The sequence below is a fragment of the Tursiops truncatus genome, chromosome 11 (assembly GCF_011762595.2).
Source record: "Tursiops truncatus isolate mTurTru1 chromosome 11, mTurTru1.mat.Y, whole genome shotgun sequence".
In the NCBI taxonomy this organism is placed as follows: Eukaryota; Metazoa; Chordata; class Mammalia; order Artiodactyla; family Delphinidae; genus Tursiops; species Tursiops truncatus.
This window is the reverse complement of record NC_047044.1, coordinates 4,423,208-4,441,016: the sequence shown is the minus strand read 5'-3', so window position 1 is coordinate 4,441,016 and position 17,809 is coordinate 4,423,208. Positions and strand designations below refer to the sequence as shown.

The following is a 17,809-nucleotide window of genomic DNA, read 5'->3' as shown; positions in this document are numbered from 1 at the left end:
GATCCTATCACAGCACGGGATGGGCTCTTACTCTGGGGTTTGAGGAAGCAAGACACATTGCCGGCATGATGTCATCATAGTAGCCATGGCGTGTGTGGAGAGCCATGCAAGGAAGCCTTCCTGGAGGAAGAGGGATTTGGGCCGGGCCTTGGAGGACAGGTGGTTTCCATGGAAGAGTGTGGAGCACAGGCACTCCAAGCAGTGGGCACAACATGTGCAAAAAGGCCTTGGGCAGCTGTCTGAGGGCAGCAGTCAAAATCAGTCTTGAGAAAACATCAGTTGTTGATATCAAAGCTGGGGGACGCTGCAAAAGGCCGCATCTGTGGAGCAACAGAGGGCAAGAGAGAGCGTGGTGAGCTTGGGGACATGCCAATGTTCAGGGGGGCTCGTGCCCCGAGTTGGGGGAGAGAGGGAAGGCGGAGAGGTTAGCAGGAGCTAACCAGCCGTGTGAGGCCTTGGATGCCGGGGTAAGAAGCTTGGACTTTATCCTGAGGACGGTCAGGGCCCCTGAAGGGTTTTACGTGAGGAAGTGACGCCCAGATTTGCATTTTAGAAATGCCACTCTGGTTTCTGGGGGAGAGGAGACCAAGGAAGAGGCAGGTCTGTGCAGTGGTTAGGGCATGGATGATGGGGTCCCACGACATGGGTTTCAAATCCTCTCCCTACTTCCTATCTGGGGGACACTGGGCATATCTGTCTGTCCTGCATAACAGCGTCAGGCACTGTGCTGGGGTTAAAGACAAGGTTCCTGCCTCCACAGAGCTTACAGTCTAACAGGCTCAACCTCTTTGAGCCTCAGTTTCCTCATCTGTAAAATGGAGGTAAGAATCATACCTGCCTCTCGGACTGGATGTGATAAATGAGTTAACGTCCTCGACACATAAGGGCAATTGTTGTTATCATGTTATTCATCCAGGCAGGAAGGCATAGACAGGGCCAAGTGTGTGTGTCATGGGTGAATGCTGGAGTCCCAACCCCCAGTACTTCAGAATGTGACTGTATTTGGAGACAGGGTCTTTAAAGAGGTGATAAGGTGAAATGAGGTCATTAGGATGGTCCCTAATCCATACGACAGGCATCCTTACAAGAAGAGGCGATTAGGACACAGACACACGGAGGGAGACTATCTGAGGACACAGGGAGAAGGCGGCCACCTGCAAGCCAAGGAGAGAGGCTCAGAAGCAGCCAGATCTGCTGACACCTTGACCTCAGACTTCTAGGCTCCAGGATCGTGAGAAACTAAGTTTCTGTTGTTTAAGCCCCGCCTCCTCCCCGCCAGCCTGTGGTATTTGTCACAGCAGCCCTAGCAAAGTAATAGCATGTGTCTGGCAGGCAGGGCAGGACCAGAAAGGAGCAGATGGAGCTGAGTCACTTGGGAGACTCGCGTGGCCAGCACGTAGTAGGCATTCAATAAATACCTGCAGAGTAAGGTTGGATTCTACCTGAGCGGGCACCGAAACGAAGGCCTCTGATGGCCTGGAGAAGGAGGGTGAAGGTCTGGAGGCTCTAACTCCCCACACTGCCCAGCACCCCAGTCATGTTCACCCCACGACCGCACTTCACGCCTCTGCTCTGCCAGAGGGCACCTTGAGTACCCCCAGTTCACTGAGAAAGAAATTAAGGCTTTGGAGAAAGAACCAGAGCCAAGGCCCTGCTGGGGCTGTTCTGCAGGATGTTGGGGGGGGGGGGCGGGGAGAAGAGGCTGGGGAACGTGGAGAGAGGTGAGGGCTGCTGGGAACAACCTGGAGCGGGCGGTGGATGGGTGAGCTCCTGGGGCTGCGGTTTCTTTGTTCACATTTTATTTTGTTTCATTTTGTCTGAAAGTGACTTAATGTCACCACAGCTAAAAGCTTGGCTTCCAGGATATCTCAGATGTGGCCGAGACTAAGACCAAGTGCTCGCTGGGGTGACATCGAAAGAGAAGAGCTGTGGAAACCAGCTCAGGCCTCTCCTCTGGCCCTTGGAGAAACATTTCTGGGTCAAGAATTTCCAACCTATAAACTCTCCATGTTTCAAATTCAAAGGAGGTCCGTGCAGGGCTGGGTTTGTATAACCTTTCCCATTACAGAACTTCCTGCTCTGTGGCCTCCTAGCAAGCACGTAGTCCAGGCCAGGGTTCAGAAAGATGGTCCGATGGATTGAAATACACAAACAGATTTGAAGTCAGATGGAACTGACACAGTGCTGTAGTTGATTATACTTCAAAAACAAACAAACTCATAGAAAAAGAGATCAGGTGTGTAGTTACCAGAGGTGGGGAGTGGGGCTAGGAGGAACTGGATGAACTCGGTCAAAAGCTCCACACTTCCAGTTATAAGTTAAATAAGTACTAGGGTTGTAACGTACAACATGATAAATATAATGAACACTGCTGTATGTTACATATGAAAGTTGTTAAGAGAATAAATCCTAAGAGTTCTCATCACATATATATGGAATCTAAAAAAAAAAAAAGGTCTGAAGAACCTAGGGGCAGGACAGGAATAAAGACACAGACGAAGAGAATGGACTTGAGGACACGGGGAGGGGGAAGGGGAAGCTGGGACGAAGTGAGAGAGTAGCATGGACGCATATACACTACCAGATGTAAAACAGATAGCTAGTGGGAAGCAGCCGCATAGCACAGGGAGATCAGCTCGGTGCTTTGTGACCACCTAGAGGGGTGGGAGAGGGAGGGTGGGAGGGAGACGCAAGAGGGAGGGGATATAGTTGATTCACTTTGTTATACAGCAGAAACTAACAAAGCATTGTAAAGCAATTAGACTCCAATAAAGATGTTAAAAAGAAGATTGTTTTCCTAATTCTTTAATTTTGTGTCTATGTGAGATGATAGACGTTCACTAAACTTATTGTGATAATCATTTTATGATGTACGTAAGTCAAATCATTATGCTGTACACCTTAAACTTATACAGGGCTTTATGCCAATTATATCTCAATAAAACTGGAAGTAAAATATTAAGTCAGACGGAAGACTCAGGGCCCTGGAATGGGCCTGATCAAAAAGAGGACATTTTTAAAAAATTGGTATTTGCAAAACAAATTTTTGGAATGTCCACATGGGACATTTGGGCTGAAGCGGGAGGACGCATTGGCAGGTGTCAGGGCCTCTTTGTCACCCCAGTTTCCCTCCACTGACGCCAGTATGAGTATCACCAAGGAAAACGACTCGTATCTCCTGCACTTTTCCCTTCTTCAGAATCTGCAAACAAAAACCAGTACTTTGAAGTGGAAACTTGTTTATAAATCCAAAACGTTTTTTTGAAGAATGTTTCTGGGCCTCAGTAGATTATTATTTTAACTTTTTCCCCCAAATATTTTCTCCATATTTGGGCAAGAGGCTAAGGATTTTTGTTTGTCTTTTCATAAGAAACTGCAGCGTCTTGGAGAAGACAGTGAGACCCTGCCTGCGCTCTCTCGTGGGGGATTCTGGGCTGAGCCTCCAAGATCAGCTCTGCTGGCCTCTGACAAACTCTGGTTCACACACACACAGTCGCTGGACAAGAAATGTCAGTCCATAAAAATTCCTGGAGGAAAACCCCACCCCTTGCTCAAGAGTTCCTTATCTCGGGGCATTTTCTGTTCCCCGGAGATAAGGATCTGTTCTTCCACTCTTGGCAGGTCAGAGCGGAGAGGCCATCAAACCCCCACCCCATTTTACAGAGGGGAAACTGAGGCCCTGGGAGGGGATCAGTGCGTTTGTGGCTGAGCATAGAATCTTTTTCTCCCAACGCTTTTACTTTGAAAAATGTCAAATCTATAGGAACGTTTCAAGAAGAGTACAGTGAACATCCATACTTACCAATTGTTAACATTATGCTCCATTTGCTTTGTCTCTTATTTTCTCCCTGTTTCTCTCCTTAAATACGTGTGTGAGTTTCAGATATCAGGACTGACGCCTCACCCACAATAGTCCAGCGTGCATCTCCCTCTACAGAACCACAATAAGGTGGTCACACTCAGGAAGTTCAGTGTCTAATCAATATCATTATCCAATACGCATTCCGTAATTCAAATTTCTCTCTTTGTCATGCTGACTACCACAGTGTCCATTAGAGATTCTTTGTTTTCACCCAAGAATTCATCAAGGGTCACTCAGTGCCTTTATACACTAGTTGTTATGTCTCCTTCAGTCTACAGCAATTCTCAGCCTTTTGTTTTGTTGTTTTGCTTTTGCTTTTGCCTTTTATGACAGTAACATTTTAAGAGCATCCAGGCAGCTGGTTTGCAGAAGATCCCTCAGTTTGAATGTGTCTGCTTGTTTGCTGTTGATTAGATTCCGGTTAGACTTTTTGGCCAGGAAATCCATAGATGATGCTCAGCCCTTCCCAGAGCCATGATGCTGGGGAGCACGTGAGGTCTGTCCGTCCCATTATTGGTGACATCAGATTTGACTGTTTCAGTAAGTTGGTGTCTATAGATTTCTGTGTATCTTTTTTCCTAAAAAATTTGACCCTATGATTTTAACGTTTTCTGAGATGATTCCTTCTCGAATCAGTTATTACCAGGCTGGTTGTAAAATAGTGATTTTTGGTTTTGTCATTCTCTCTACATTTATTCGTTGGTGTTCTTCTTTAAAGAAGAATTTTCCCTTCTCTTATGAAACGTTTTTTAAAGTATCAGTATTGGGATTTCCCTGGTGGTCCAGTGGCCAAGATTCTGTGCTTCCCACGCTGGGGGTCTGGGTTCGATCCCTGGTCAGGGAACTAGATCCCACATGCATGCCGCAACTAAGAGCCCACATGGCACAACGAAGATCGAAGACCCCACGTGTTGCAACTAAGACCTGGCTCAGCCAAATAAATAAATATTTTTAAAAAGTATCAGTGTTGACTCATGGATTTGAATTTGTTAAATGGGGCTAAGTATGTTACTTTGGTTATTTATTTTGTGCTCAAATTTTCCCCAATCTGACCATTGGGAGCCCTTTCAAGTCCCTTCTGTGCCATCGTTCTTCGAGAGCTTCTTTACTTTCTAAGCTCCTCTGGACTTTCCCTGCCCCAGCCCTGGAGTCACCATCTCTCCAGGGGTCCTGGTGTGGTTTGCTGGCGGATGAGGTTTCGGGTCCAAGAGTGCTAAGTGAGCTCCTTGCAATAGGCTGTCATCCCCTCTATATCCTCTCAATAGACAGAGCTTGGGAGTCGTTTTGTTACTTTTTCATAATAATATTGCTAATTGAAAATACTCCCCCTTCCCCCACTCCAAATCCCCTTCATCCTATGGCGGGAAGCTGGGTCCTGACAGCACCAGTCCTAGGGTGCCCCAAAGTTGCTTCCCAGCTGCTCTGTCTCCCACCATCACCACTGCCTCACCAGTGAGGACAAGGATCTCTTTGTCCTTAGAAGATTCTCCACCAAGGGAGCACAGGCAGGCAAGCCTGTTCCAGAGTCCCTCAGGTACAGTCCTTTTCTTCAAGTGATTATACCAGCAATGTCATACACAGATTCACTAGTTACTGTTGGGCTCCAGTTTAAAATTTTCCCATGCTTTTACTTTTTGTTTTGTTTTGTTTTGTTTTGTTTGTGGTACGCGGGCCTCTCACCGTTGTGGCCCCTCCCGCTGCGGAGCACAGGCTCCAGACGCGCAGGCTCAGCGGGCATGGCCCACGGGCCCAGCCGCTCTGCGGCATGCGGGATACTCCCGGACCGGGGCACGAACCCGCGTCCCCTACATCGGCAGGCGGACTCTCAACCACTGCGCCACCAGGGAAGCCCCTCCCATCCTTTTACTTTTATTTTTAAAATGTAAAATCTAAGGTGTACTGGGAGATGTGCACGCTTCCTGATGCTGGAGGGAACCACCTGGTCCAGGTGAAGACCCCAACACTATTCTCAAAAGCTCCCCCAGGAAGCACGCCTTGAAAAGCTGATCCACCCCTTTTGAAACAGCCTTGGGCTGAGGGCAGCACTCCTGCGCTCCACCAGCCCCGGAGCCCACCTGCAGCCTTGGCGAGTCCCTGGCCTCCCGGGGCCTTGGCCTTGCGCCTGTGAACTGAAGGGCCACACCAGAGGTCTTCAGACAGCTCACAGACCCAGGACTTCCAGGTTTTCCATGACACCACTTTCACCCGTTAACCCATTTCACCTTCACAAGAGCCCAGTGAGTGGCACGTAGTAGGGTTTCCATAAATAGAATTCCATAAAGGAATCAGCGTCCTCACTTTACAGTGTGGAAACTAAGGCTCAAAGAGGGCGTGGTTTGCCCCCAAGGTCTCATTAGGCGAGAGACACCCTGAAAGCGCCGCTCCAGCCTCGGCACACAGTAGGAGCTTCGGTCAGGGGACGGGGAAGGTCCGGCGGGGATGGATTTGTGCCCTGAGCACCTCGCGGTCCGGGGGAGCCCGGGGCGGGGTTTATGCAAATATCCCGCGAGGAGGCGGAAGATTGGCTGGCTGCGGCGGGGGCGGGGCGCGCCGGGGGCCCAGGGCGGACAGGTGAGCGGCGGGAGAGGTGCGGTGTACGCTCGCCCCCTGGACCGCCCGCCCTGTCGCAGCTTCTCTCAGGCTATGCCTCCGCTCTGGGTCCTGCTGGCCCTCGGCTGCCTGCGACTTGGCTCAGGTAAACAGCGGATGAGAGGAGGGGGCTGTGCCCGGGGAGGGCGGGCAGCTGTGTCCCGGCGCGTGTCCTGCACCCTGATCCTCCTGAAGGGTCCCCAGAGGAGCCTGGATGGAAAGTGGCACCAGGAATGGGAACTTATTCCCTCCAGGAATGGGCACAGATGCCTGCTCTGTGCCAGGCCCTGTGCAGGCTCTGGGGACCCAGATATTAATAATAATAGCCAATATTGATTAATAAGCTTCTTCTGATGGGGATTCGAGGGCTCTGTGTTGGGTGCTGCAAGAGAAACACAGGGGACTGTGGGAGAGCAGAGAAGGGACTGGACTAGACTCATGGTGATGCTTGGACTCGGGACACGGAGGGATATTTCATGTGAAGGGGCAGCATGGACAAGTTCAGGGAGGAGAGGGGTGGCATTGTCTATCCTGGGAACCTCCCACCCATTGTCCATCGGTGTGACCGGAGCATGAGGTCAGGGGGTGCGCATGGAGGGGAGGCTGGAGACCTACGAGGCAAGACCCAGAGCTTCAGGACCTCACTGCCCCTCCAGAGAGGCTGGACCGTGTTGGAGGGCAGTGGGGAGCCAGGAAGGGGCCCAGCAGGAGAGGGACGCAGTCAGATTTGCACGATAGAGCGCAGAGGATCGGGTAGGGCTGTTTCCTAGGGTCCAGGTGAAGAGGGTGGACTCAGACCGGGATGATGGGGTGGAGAGATGCATAGGAGGAGCAATGGGGTTCTTGGTGACTGAATGTCTGTTGAGGGGAGCGAGAGAGAAGTAGTTCAGCTGGATTTCCTGGTTCTAGTCAGGATGGCTGGGTGGGGACGGGGATGCTGCCCGTGTCTGCAGAGGTGTGTGTGTGTGTGTGTGTGTGTGTGTGTGTGTGTGTGCGCGCGCGCGCGCAGAGCATGCCCATGGGTGTGGACAGTTCTGCTGGGGGTCAGCTCCTGGCCTCATTGCTCCTCCAGGTGTGAACCTCCAGCCCCAGCTGGCTAGTGTGACCTTCGCCACCAGCAACCCCACACTCACCACCGTGGCCTTGGAAAAGCCTCTCTGCATGTTTGACAGCCCGGAAGCCCTCCATGGCACCTACGAGGTGTACCTCTATGTCCTGGTCGACTCGGGTAAGGGTCCTGCTTCCTCTGGGCTGCTCTGAAAGGGGCTTTGAGCTGTCTGCAGGCAGGAGGGAAGGAGACAGGTAGAGGGGTGCTCCATCCCTGCAGTTAAACCACCCATTCACCTCACTGATGTGCACTGGTACCCGCCGTGTGCCAGCCCTGGGCTGGGTGATTGCGGTCCCAGACGTGCATCTGCCCTGGAGGGACATCCAGTCTAGTGGGGGGAATGATGACAGCATCCAGCACTGGGTACTTACATTGTGCTTCCTGCTTCGCACACCTTAGAGCTGATAGTTACAACCTGCCTGCAAGGTTAACTGTTAGGATGCTCATCACAGGGGCAAATAATCGGGGCTCAGAGAGGCTGAGCAACTCATGGGAGCTCCCGGAGCTGGAGAGCAAATCAGATTCTCTGGTCCTCAAGCTCAAGTCCTGCCCAAGGCTTCCCGCGGTAGTTCAAGATCGGTGTTTGGGACGGAAGCCATGCATTCGGGCTTGCTGGCTCTGGGCCAGCCCCGACCTGCTCATTGGCAGCAACCCTGGGATCTGAGAGTGGGGACCCGATGACAACCTCTTACGTTTCTAACCAGCAGCCATTTACAGCAGCTCCTGTGGGGTCATCATTTTATTCTTTCAGCAAAAGACTGCCTACCTGCGCCCACTCCCAATGTGCAGGCACTGCGAGGTATTTTCCTCCCATTTCACAGAGGGTCCAGAGAGGTAAAGTGAGTGGCCCAAGATCACCCAGCAAGTAAGGAAGAGACCCCAGGGCCCAGTACAGCACTGGCGCAGAGAGGATGCTTAGGGACGTTTGTTGAATGACTGAGTGAGTGACTAAGCTGGGGTGGCCAGGAACCTCACTCCCGGCACTGCCTCTACAGCCAGCTTCAGGAACGCCTCTGTGCAGGACAGCACCAAGGCCCCACTCAGCTCGACGTTCCAGCAAACAGAGGGAGGGAGGACAGGCCCCTACAAGGCGGCGGCCTTTGACCTGACCCCCTGCAGCGACCTGCCCAGCTTGGATGCTGTCAGGGATGTGTCCCGGGCCTCGGAGATCCTGAACGCATACCTGGTCAGGGTGGGCACCAATGGGACCTGCCTGTCTGACCCCAACTTCTGGGGCCTCTGCAACCCACCCCTGTCAGCAGCCACGGAATACAGGTGGGTGTGAACGGCTGCGGGAGAGGGGCAGGTGTGCCCCAGCCCCGACGTGGGGCGACCTAGAACCGGTGAAGTGCGAGAAGCCACCTTTCTCCGGAGCCTACCACATGCCAGGACCGTCCCGGCTGCCATAAGGGATTCCTGGCTTCCTGGGCTCGTGGCCGTGCACAGGGTCCTGCGCGCAGAAGGACCCCTCTTGGCGTAAGGCTCCGCCGCTGCCATCTTGAAATTCTTCACTTTTAAACCAGGGGCCGCATTTTCCTTTTTACACTGGGCCCTGCAAGTTACGCACCTGGTCCTGGCCCATCACCCATGTGGCAGTTCGTTTGACAGGGAAGGAGCTGTGGTCCAGAGAGGGAAGGGGGTCACCTCGAGAAAGGCTGGGGCTCGGCGCAAAGACTTCTCCCGCCTCCCTGCAGCGCGCCCTTTCGTGGCCCACCCATGAAAGGGTGCGCTTGCAGGGAGCGCACAGCGGCTCATCTTCACGCGTATTTCCTGAGCATCTTCTCTGTGCCGAGCTGGGGGCTCAGCCCTGACCCAGGGCCAGGTGTCTTACCCAGTGCCAAGCCTTGATTACACTCACCCCTGTTACCATGGAGACGCCTAGGTTGGGGTCTCTGTACCCTCTAGGCCACATCTGGGGCCCAGGCCATCCCTTACCTCCATCCTCTCACAGGGCTCAGCCATCCTCTGGCCTCAACCACTGGGCAGGACCTGAGTCCTGGCTGTCCTCTCCCCCACCCTCAACCCTTACCTCTGACCTTGGTCTTAACGTGGGAAAACCTCTCCCTCCTACTTGAGCCCACCCTACCTAGGGACACAGGGCACACATCCCAGCCTCTGGAATTCTCATCTTCAAACCTAGAGAAGCAGGGATTAAGCAAAACACTGGATGCTACAAAGATTTTAAGCGTCTTCATTTTTTTTTAAGTGTCAGACTAGTGGCTGTTGATTTCTTTGATCTCAGAACATCCATCATTTTTAACTGAGGGTGAAGAAGACCTAAAGTAGGCCACGGGTATTCTGTACTGTGTCACCTGATCTTCCTTTATGTTCTGTAACACTTGGTTGGGATTTTCTGCATATAAAGTTAGCCTTTATCACAGGGCATCGGGGTTGCCCGTGGATAGTATTCCTTTTTTTTTTTTTTAAGTCGCTTTTGTGAGACCAAGGACCAGGCTGGGAATAGAGGAAGGCAAAAATGCAAGAAGGACAGATGGGTCAATACTCAGCAAATCTGCTATGTGCACAATATATACGGCAGAGAAACAGAGGGGCTCCCGGAGAGAGAGCCTAGGCTCCGATGGCTTCCTGGATGAGGTGGCATCTTAGCTGTGGAAACACGTGGGCAAAGGTGCTGCCAATGCAAAGTCCAGCAGCATCCTGTTGCCAGAGCCCCCCACCGCCTCACTGGGGCCACCTAGATCTCCATCTCCTACGAGTCCCAGCTCTGCCCTGGTCCCTCCCCCTCCCTGTGGCTGAGGCTCTCAGGATGGAGAGAAGTCATCCCTGCTCCATTTCCTTCCAGATTCAAGTACGTCCTGGTCAATATGTCCACAGGCTTGGTACAGGACCAGACCCTGTGGTCGGACCCCATCCGCACCAATCGACGTAAGTGGTGGAAGTGAGCTGGGAGTGGTCCTCAAGGGAACCCAGGGAAGCACACTCATGCTGTCACTTGGAAAAGTCTCCCCAGATACAGGCAGGTTATTGGGTTATGAGGAAAATGCATGTTAAAATAGTTTAACCCAAGACTGCATCCTCCCTCCCTCCCTCGAGGACCAGGTGTCGTGACAGAGGAAGGTGGAGGATTTGCAGGTGTTTGGGCTGGCCGGCTGGATGGGTGTAACTGAAGACAGAGTCAGCCGGCATGTCCAGCCCTGATGGTGCATTTGCCTCCAAAGAGCTCAGCGTTTATCCTGCATTTAGACCCTAACGAGCCCCTTGTTGAGCCCTCACGAGGACAGCATCATTATTCTGTGAGGCGGTTCCAGAGGAATCTTAGCCACAGGGCATGAGCCCTGGAGGCAGCAGGAGCGCCATTCTCCTATGGTTTTTCTGAAATGGGGGGTCTTGCAGGCCCAGGCATCTGCCGGTGGTCCTGCCCTGTCCCCCTCAAGCCTCCATCTGAGTTCTCAACACAGATCCCAGGTTTATACACACCTAATCATGTCTGCTGAACCTTAGGGGCGGCAGAAGAGATTTCCTACGGTAATTTTGACGACCTGTGACCCTACCTTTAGAACTCCCTGGGAATTCCCTGGCAGTCCAGACTCTGCACTTTCACTTCAGCTGTCCTGGGTTCGGTCCCTGGTCAGGGGGCTAAGATCCCACAAGCTGCGGGGCACAGCCAAAAAAACAATTCCCCTGCCACCCATGGTCATCTTATGGGCCAGTTAGGGCTCTGTGAGGTTGCCTGAGGTCACATGGTTAGTGAGGGGGTAGCTGGGCAGGCATGCAGGTGGCTGGGGGCTCCTTCCTACCCTCTGCTCACCCCTCCAATGGCATGCCCATGCTTTGTGGTCCCACTGAAACAGCACTGCCCTAGGGCCGAGAGTCCCAAGTTCAAGCCCAGCATCTGAGCCTCACTGCTGGGTGGGACCTCAGTTTTCCCATCTGAAAAGTGGGAAGAAGAATCCTTGCTCTGCTTCTCCAGCAGGGTTCCTTCGGGTAATCCAGATAAAAACGCCAGGCCCAGCTCTCTTGGGGCAGGGAGACAGACCTACAGGCTTGAGGCTGGAGTCTGAGTGCCCTTGAACAGGAACTCAATCTCCCTGAGCTGCAGGGAGCAGTCTGCAGAACGGGGGTCTCACGGGATTTACAGAAGACACTGGATGAAAAGTGGCCACAGTTCACAGTGGGACCTATAAATGGTTTGTCCACTTAGTTCCAAAAGGGTGACACTGGCCAGAGCAGAGGGAGGGCACAGTCCCCTGACTCCGTTAGACTGGGGACCTTTGCTCCGCCTTTATTTTGTTTATAGTCTGTATCCCATCCGTCTCGGAAGACTTGAGTCAGTTCATAATTTAAAATTATGCAAAAAGACAGTTAAAAGAGGGTGAGAGGGCTTTCCTGGTGGCGCAGTGGTTGAGAGTCCGCCTGCCGGTGCAGGGGGCACGGGTTCGTGCCCCGGTCCGGGAAGATCCCACATGCCGCGGAGCGGCTGGGCCCGTGAGCCATGGCCGCTGAGCCTGCGCGTCCGGAGCCTGTGCTCCGCAACGGGAGAGGCCACAACAGTGAGAGGCCCGCGTACCGCAAAAAAAAAAAAAAGAAAGAGGGTGAGAGCAGACACGCAAGAGAAAGTTGGGGAGTGGGATGTGGTAGCAAGTCAGATAATTTCACCTGACCTGGGTCCTCGCTTCATCCCTGAGATTTTAGGCTTCCAGGGCAGGGGTCCCCTGTGCGTCCCTGGGAGGAGGCTGGGGGGGTGCAGCGTCTGGAGAGTAAGCAGCCTGCATCCCACAGTCGCTCCGTACTCGGCGATCGACACGTGGCCGGGCCGGCGGAGCGGGGGCATGATTGTCATCGCGTCCATCCTGGGCTCCCTGCCCTTCTTCTTGCTTATTGGCTTTGCTGGTGCCATTGTCCTCAGCCTCGTGTGAGTACCCGCCAGCTGGGGGGAGGCGCGGACAGGGCTTGGGGACACACTCCACCAGGAGGGTCTTCTGAGGTGGGGAGAGCCCGGGAGCAAGAGAGCTGCCTTCCACCCTGGGTGCGGTGGGGTCTAGTGAGAGGGGAGCAGGGTCCTGAGGTGTCCAAGGTCAAGTCTTCAGCTGGGTAGGGGGTTGCTGAGCACTGGGGCTTCGTGGGCAGATCCTAGCTCTGACACAGCTGTGCGTCTTGGGCAAGTATCTTATCCTTCTACGCCTTAGTTTCCTCTTCTGGAAAATGGAGATTCTCATCAATATTATCTGCCCCATGGAGTTTCGAGGGTTAAGTAAAATATTCCCTATAGAGTCCTCAGGGCAGTACCCAGGTACTAAATGGGTATTAGCTTCTGTTGTCATTATAATTCACTCACTTGCAGTACAGATGGGGAAACTGAGGCCTGAGGGGGGAAGGGTGGCCCAGGGTCACACCACCAGGTAAAACAGAGCTGGACCAGAGCTCCTGAGTCTCCTGACGCCACTACCAACTTTGATGTGCATCTATTTAGATCAGGACTGGAGGTGTCCCATGGGGTGTCTGGAGCAGCTAATGGGGCTGCCTGGTGGGAAGACAGGAATCCACTACTCCTGGGAGGATGGAGCAGGGGGTGAATCAAGGCAGCCGCAGGTGCAGGTACCACGAGAATCCAGAAGAGAATCTCCAGGGCAGATCCTACCTGGAGCATCAGGGTGGACTTCCTGGAGGAAGGAACAGCAGGCACAAATTTTTATCAGGACTGGGATGAATTGAAAACTCACAGGCAGTGTGCATCTCATCTGAGTTCTGTCCTGAGTTCTGTGTGTCCTTTGACACACAGAGAGGCAGGAGACCCAGGCGGCTTTAAAGATGGGGGGCGGGAGGGGGGGTTGCCTGTCCCAGCGCGGGTGGAGAGAGTGGATGGAAAAGCTCCTTGGAGTAGGTGAAATTACGTGGAAAGGTAGAGACTAGTCAGGCAGGAAAAGACGTGGGGTGGGTGAAGGATGGAGTAGGGAGCGGGCAGTGAACTTAGAAATCAGATTGCCCTCTGACATTTAAGTTAAAAACACAGATAATAGATGAGATTAGCCACCAAGAGACTGATCTGTCTGGCCAGACCTGGGAGCAGTCGGGATGTGGTGATGTCCTTCCCTCCCTTTGGGCAGCACCAAGGTCCTGTTATCTGACTTTAGCCTGCCTCTTCCATTCGTCCCTCCTACCATCCCCACCCCAGCTCCAGCTGCACACAACTTCCCACTCTTTCCCCAGACACTCCCTAGCCCTTCCTATCAAATGCCTGGAATACCTTTCTGTGCCTCCACTCTCCTCCTTTAAGGCCAGATTAACTGCCCCCTCCTCCAGGAAGCCCTCCAGTGGACTCGTCCACTCTGTCTGGTCATTGTGTGCTGTGGTCTGTCTCCCCATACAATCTTAGCTCTTTGGGGACATTTGTCCAGCTCACGGTAAGACCTGTAAATTGTTCACACAATTCCAAAAGAGTGATACTTTTCTTATCCCAGGGCCTGGCACACAGTAAGTGCTCTGGAAAGATTGGTCTATTGAATGAAGGCCTAAGGTGACCTCTGTGAAAGCAATGTCTAAGTAGAAAGGTCCCTGACCAGCTGAGGGGTTGGGGTTTGCTCTGCGCCCCTAACCCCGGCACTGTTCATCTCCTCCGTCAGGTTCATGGGCAGTGCTGACAGGGAAACAGCCCACGACTCCCAGATCACGCAGGAGGCCGTCCCCAAGTCCCTGGGGACCTCGGAGCCCTCGTACACGTCTGTGAACCGGGGGCCACCCCTGGACAGGGCCGAGGTGTATGTCAGCAAGCTCCAGGACTGAGCCCGGATGCCGCTTCTGGTCGGCCACAGTCTCCCCAAGGGGCTTGCTCAGGGGTCTGCAGGGGGCCATGTTCACACCCTGACCCCACCCAAGGCGAACACAGGGCCTGTTGGTCCAACTGCAGGAAAGCAGTTAATAAAATCTTCCCAAGATTTTGAGTTCAATAAAGACTTACAGAATGAATGAGTGAGATGCTGAATGAATGAATGAGTCGTCATTTTGAGGGTTTGCATTGTTTCTCTGGAGGGTGGGGGCAGGGGGCTAATTTTCAGTCAAAGCGAAGGTGGAGAGGGTAAGGAAATCAGGGCTGTTAGGGCACCAGGGTTGTCTGAGTCTCAGGCTCCTCCGGAAGATGGGAAATCAGCACCTCCCCTGAGGGCTTCGCGTGAGCTTTAGGGATTATTAGATGCCGTTTTGGGGTTTGCTGGCTGTGAGGTACCAGAAGCTGATCTGGGCCCAGGGTACGGCTCTGCTGGCAGCTCGTCCTGTCCCCCCCACCAACCCTGTATTCAGCTCTTTCTCTTTGGGGCTCAGTTTCCTCATCTGTAAAATGGGCTGATGTAAACAGTTAATTTCAGGGCCATGCACTTCTGGGTCCCTTCATAGCTTTCTCTGAGGACCCCAACACAGGCAGGCAAAAGAGGCTGCAGGACACAGGGGAGGGGCACCAAGTCCTCCTGGGGGACAGACGGGCTCTCCCAGTCCTGGGTCTGTGAGTCTCCACTCAGATAACTCAATTCTGTCTTCTGAGCCAGGTAGCAAGACTGCTTTCCTTTCTGGGATGTGCAAAACAAGTCAGTCCCACTTCCCATCACTGAAAGAAGAGGTTTGTCAGGGTACTTCCCCAGCGGTCCGGTGGTTAAGACTCCGTGCGTCCAGTGCAGGGGGCGCAGGTTTGATCCCTGGCTGGGGAACTAAGATCCCACATGCCAAGCGGTGTGACCAAAAAAAAAAAGAAGAGGTTTGTCAGAGCAGGGTTGCTTAAAGAAGGGACGCTACCTGACAGCTGTGAAGAGCCCCAGCAGGCTGATGGGGTGCTCTCCGGGCACCAGATCACGGATGCTGAGACATGTCCAGATGCACCAGAGGGGGCCATAGCTGACAAGGCAGGAGGCCTTTGACCCCTTTGGAATGGCATTCAGGCCCCTTCTGTGCAGCACAGGGGAGAGGAGGATACACCTTCATCTTTGGGCAGCATGGGGTTGGGGGGTGAGCTTGGATTCGAAGGCAGAAGCCAAGCTGTGGCCAGCTTCCAGCCAGTTCTATCCAGTCTGCAGAATAACCCAAGCTGGTGGGCGGGGGTGGGTGGGAGAGGCTGGGCTTGGCTCATGGATTCTGGGCTGGACTCAAGCTTCCCAGAAACTTCTAATTATAAATACCCACAGAAGCAATTTTTCTAGCTCACTTCTCAGATTCTGAAGGATCCTCTCCTCCCATGACTGAGCTGGCAGGGCCTTCAGAGCTGAGCTTTCCACCTCCACACCGATGCTGCTTCACCTTCCCTCCCATCTCAATCATGGTTCATCAATGAGCTGATCACTGTAGACATGCTGTGTGACTTGGGGCAAGGAAGTACCCTCTCTGGGCTCCTCTGACCTCATCTGTGCAAAGAGAGTCAGAATGTTTGTGAAGGTTGCTCCAAAACAGGTGATTTTTTCTGAGATCTAATCAATCACGAGGTGATGTCATTCAGTTAAATCCAACCAAGCCCTGAGCTCCAGGCTTGGGAAAACTCAGAGCCACCCATCCGGTCAGAGTAGAAATGCACAGAGGAATTGTCAAAGCAGAGCCCTGGACAGAGCATGGTCTGTCCTTTGACACACAGGGCAGTCCAGAAATGCTAGAAATGCTGTAAGAATCAGAGGTAGGATTCCCCTCCCCACCCAACCAGGGCTGGCATAGCCAGGAGGGCTTCCTGGAGAAGAAGGTGATTTTCTCAACTTTTCTCAACATATAACCTTTTGAGATTTTTTTTTTTTTTTCTGTCAGCGTAATTCCCTTGGGGCCCATCCAAGTTGTTGCAGGTATCAACAGTGCATTCCTTTTTATTGCTGAGTAAGTGTCCCGTGATGTAAATGGACCACAGTTTGTGTATCTGTTCTCCCACTGAAGGACATTTGAGCTGTTTTCAGTTTTTAGCTGTTATGAATACAGCTGCTATGAACATTTATGTAAAGTTTTTACATGAACATAATTTTAATTTTTCTGGGGTGAATACCTGAGTGCTATTGCTGGGTTGCATGGGAAGTGCATGTTTCCTTTTTTTTTTTTTAATTTAATTTTGGCTGTGTTGGGTCTTTGTTGCTGCACGCAGGCTTTCTCTAGTTGCAGTGAGCGGGGGCTACTCTTCGTTGCGGTGCTCAGGCTTCTCATTGTGGTGGCTTCTCTTGTTGCAGAGCATGGGCTCTAGGTGCGCGGGCTTCAGTAGTGGTGGCTCGTGGGCTCTAGAGTGCGGGCTCAGTAGCTGTGGTGCACGGGCTTAGTTGCTCCTCCGCACGTGGGATCTTCCTGGACCAGGGCTCGAACCCGTGTCCCCTGCATTGGCAGGCAGATTCTTAACCACTGCGCCACCAGGGAAGTACAGCACTATTTTTTATTTTAGCCATTCTGATAGGTGTGTAGTAGTTGTATGCCTTCACAGTCCCACACACAGTGTGAGAGTTCCAGTTCCTCCACATCTTCTGCAACACTTGGTATGGTCAGGCTTTTAAATGCTGGCCATTCTGGTGGTGTGTAGTGGTTTTGATTTGCATTTCCCCATAATAATGTTGAACACCTTTTCAGGTCCTTATTTGCCATTCATATATTTTCCTTAATGAAACGTGTTCAAAGCTTTTGCTCAGTTTTTAAAAACTGGGTTGTTCGTTTATTATTGAGTCATGCGTTCTTAGTATATTTTAGATTGGGTCCTTAGTCAGATACGTGTTTTGCAAATTACTCCCAGGCTGTGTTTTGCCCTTTTATTTTCATAGTGGTGTCTGTCCCTGACCCAACTTCCCTTTTCTTTATAGCCTCCCCACGCCCTGACACGTGTTTTTTTTTTTAATAAATTTTAATAATGGTTATGTTTTTTAAAATTAATTAATTAATTTATTTTTGGCTGCATTAGCTCTTCATTGCTGTGTGTGGGCTTTCTCTAGTTGTGGCGAGCGGGAGCTGCTTTTCCTTGCAGTGCGTGGGCTGCTCATTGCAGTGGCTTCTCTTGCTGCAGAGCATGGGCCTAGGCATGTGACATGTGTTTACTGGTCATTTCCCTTCTACACCGTCAGCTCCATGAGGGCAGGGGCTATTTTCCTGCTGTGTCCTCAGCTCCTAGGAGGTATTCATGCTGGTCCCCCAGCCTTAGCATGGCTGCTGGGGAGCAGGGGCCTGGATTGGTGAGCCGAGACCTCAGAGTGGCTTGTTGCAAACTTCCAGGCCAGGGGTGAGGAGGCCTGAGCTGGGGCCTGGGTGGGGGCAGACGGAACAGCAGAGAAGGAGGGCCAGAGAGGCTTCTCCAAGCTTCCCTC

General features: G+C 52.5%; 1 protein-coding gene across 2 annotated transcripts; it reads left to right on the top strand.

Moving 5' to 3' along the window:
- The first annotated feature begins 6,505 nt into the window (after positions 1-6,505).
- Positions 6,506-14,400, top strand: UPK3A (uroplakin 3A). Of its 2 annotated transcripts, XM_033865613.2 has the most exons (6): positions 6,506-6,557; positions 7,524-7,679; positions 8,555-8,834; positions 10,363-10,445; positions 12,300-12,432; positions 14,141-14,400. In XM_033865613.2, exons 1-6 carry the CDS (start codon positions 6,506-6,508, stop codon positions 14,298-14,300), a joined length of 864 nt encoding a protein of 287 aa, XP_033721504.1. In that variant the 3' UTR covers positions 14,301-14,400. The 2 variants fall into 2 exon arrangements, with proteins under 2 accessions (XP_033721504.1, XP_033721505.1); XM_033865614.2 differs by lacking the exons at positions 8,555-8,834; positions 10,363-10,445.
- The last annotated feature ends 3,409 nt before the right edge of the window (positions 14,401-17,809 follow it).

What these genes read in the sequence shown, in the direction of transcription:
- UPK3A (XM_033865613.2), top strand. Translation starts at nt 6,506, where the DNA reads ATGCCTCCGCTCTGGGTCCTGCTGGCCCTCGGCTGCCTGCGACTTGGC. An exon ending in CCCCATCCGCACCAATCGAC is followed by an intron (nt 10,446 to 12,299) that starts GTAAGTGGTGGA and finishes TGCATCCCACAG; the next exon opens with TCGCTCCGTACTCGGCGATC. An exon ending in GCCATTGTCCTCAGCCTCGT is followed by an intron (nt 12,433 to 14,140) that starts GTGAGTACCCGC and finishes CTCCTCCGTCAG; the next exon opens with GTTCATGGGCAGTGCTGACA.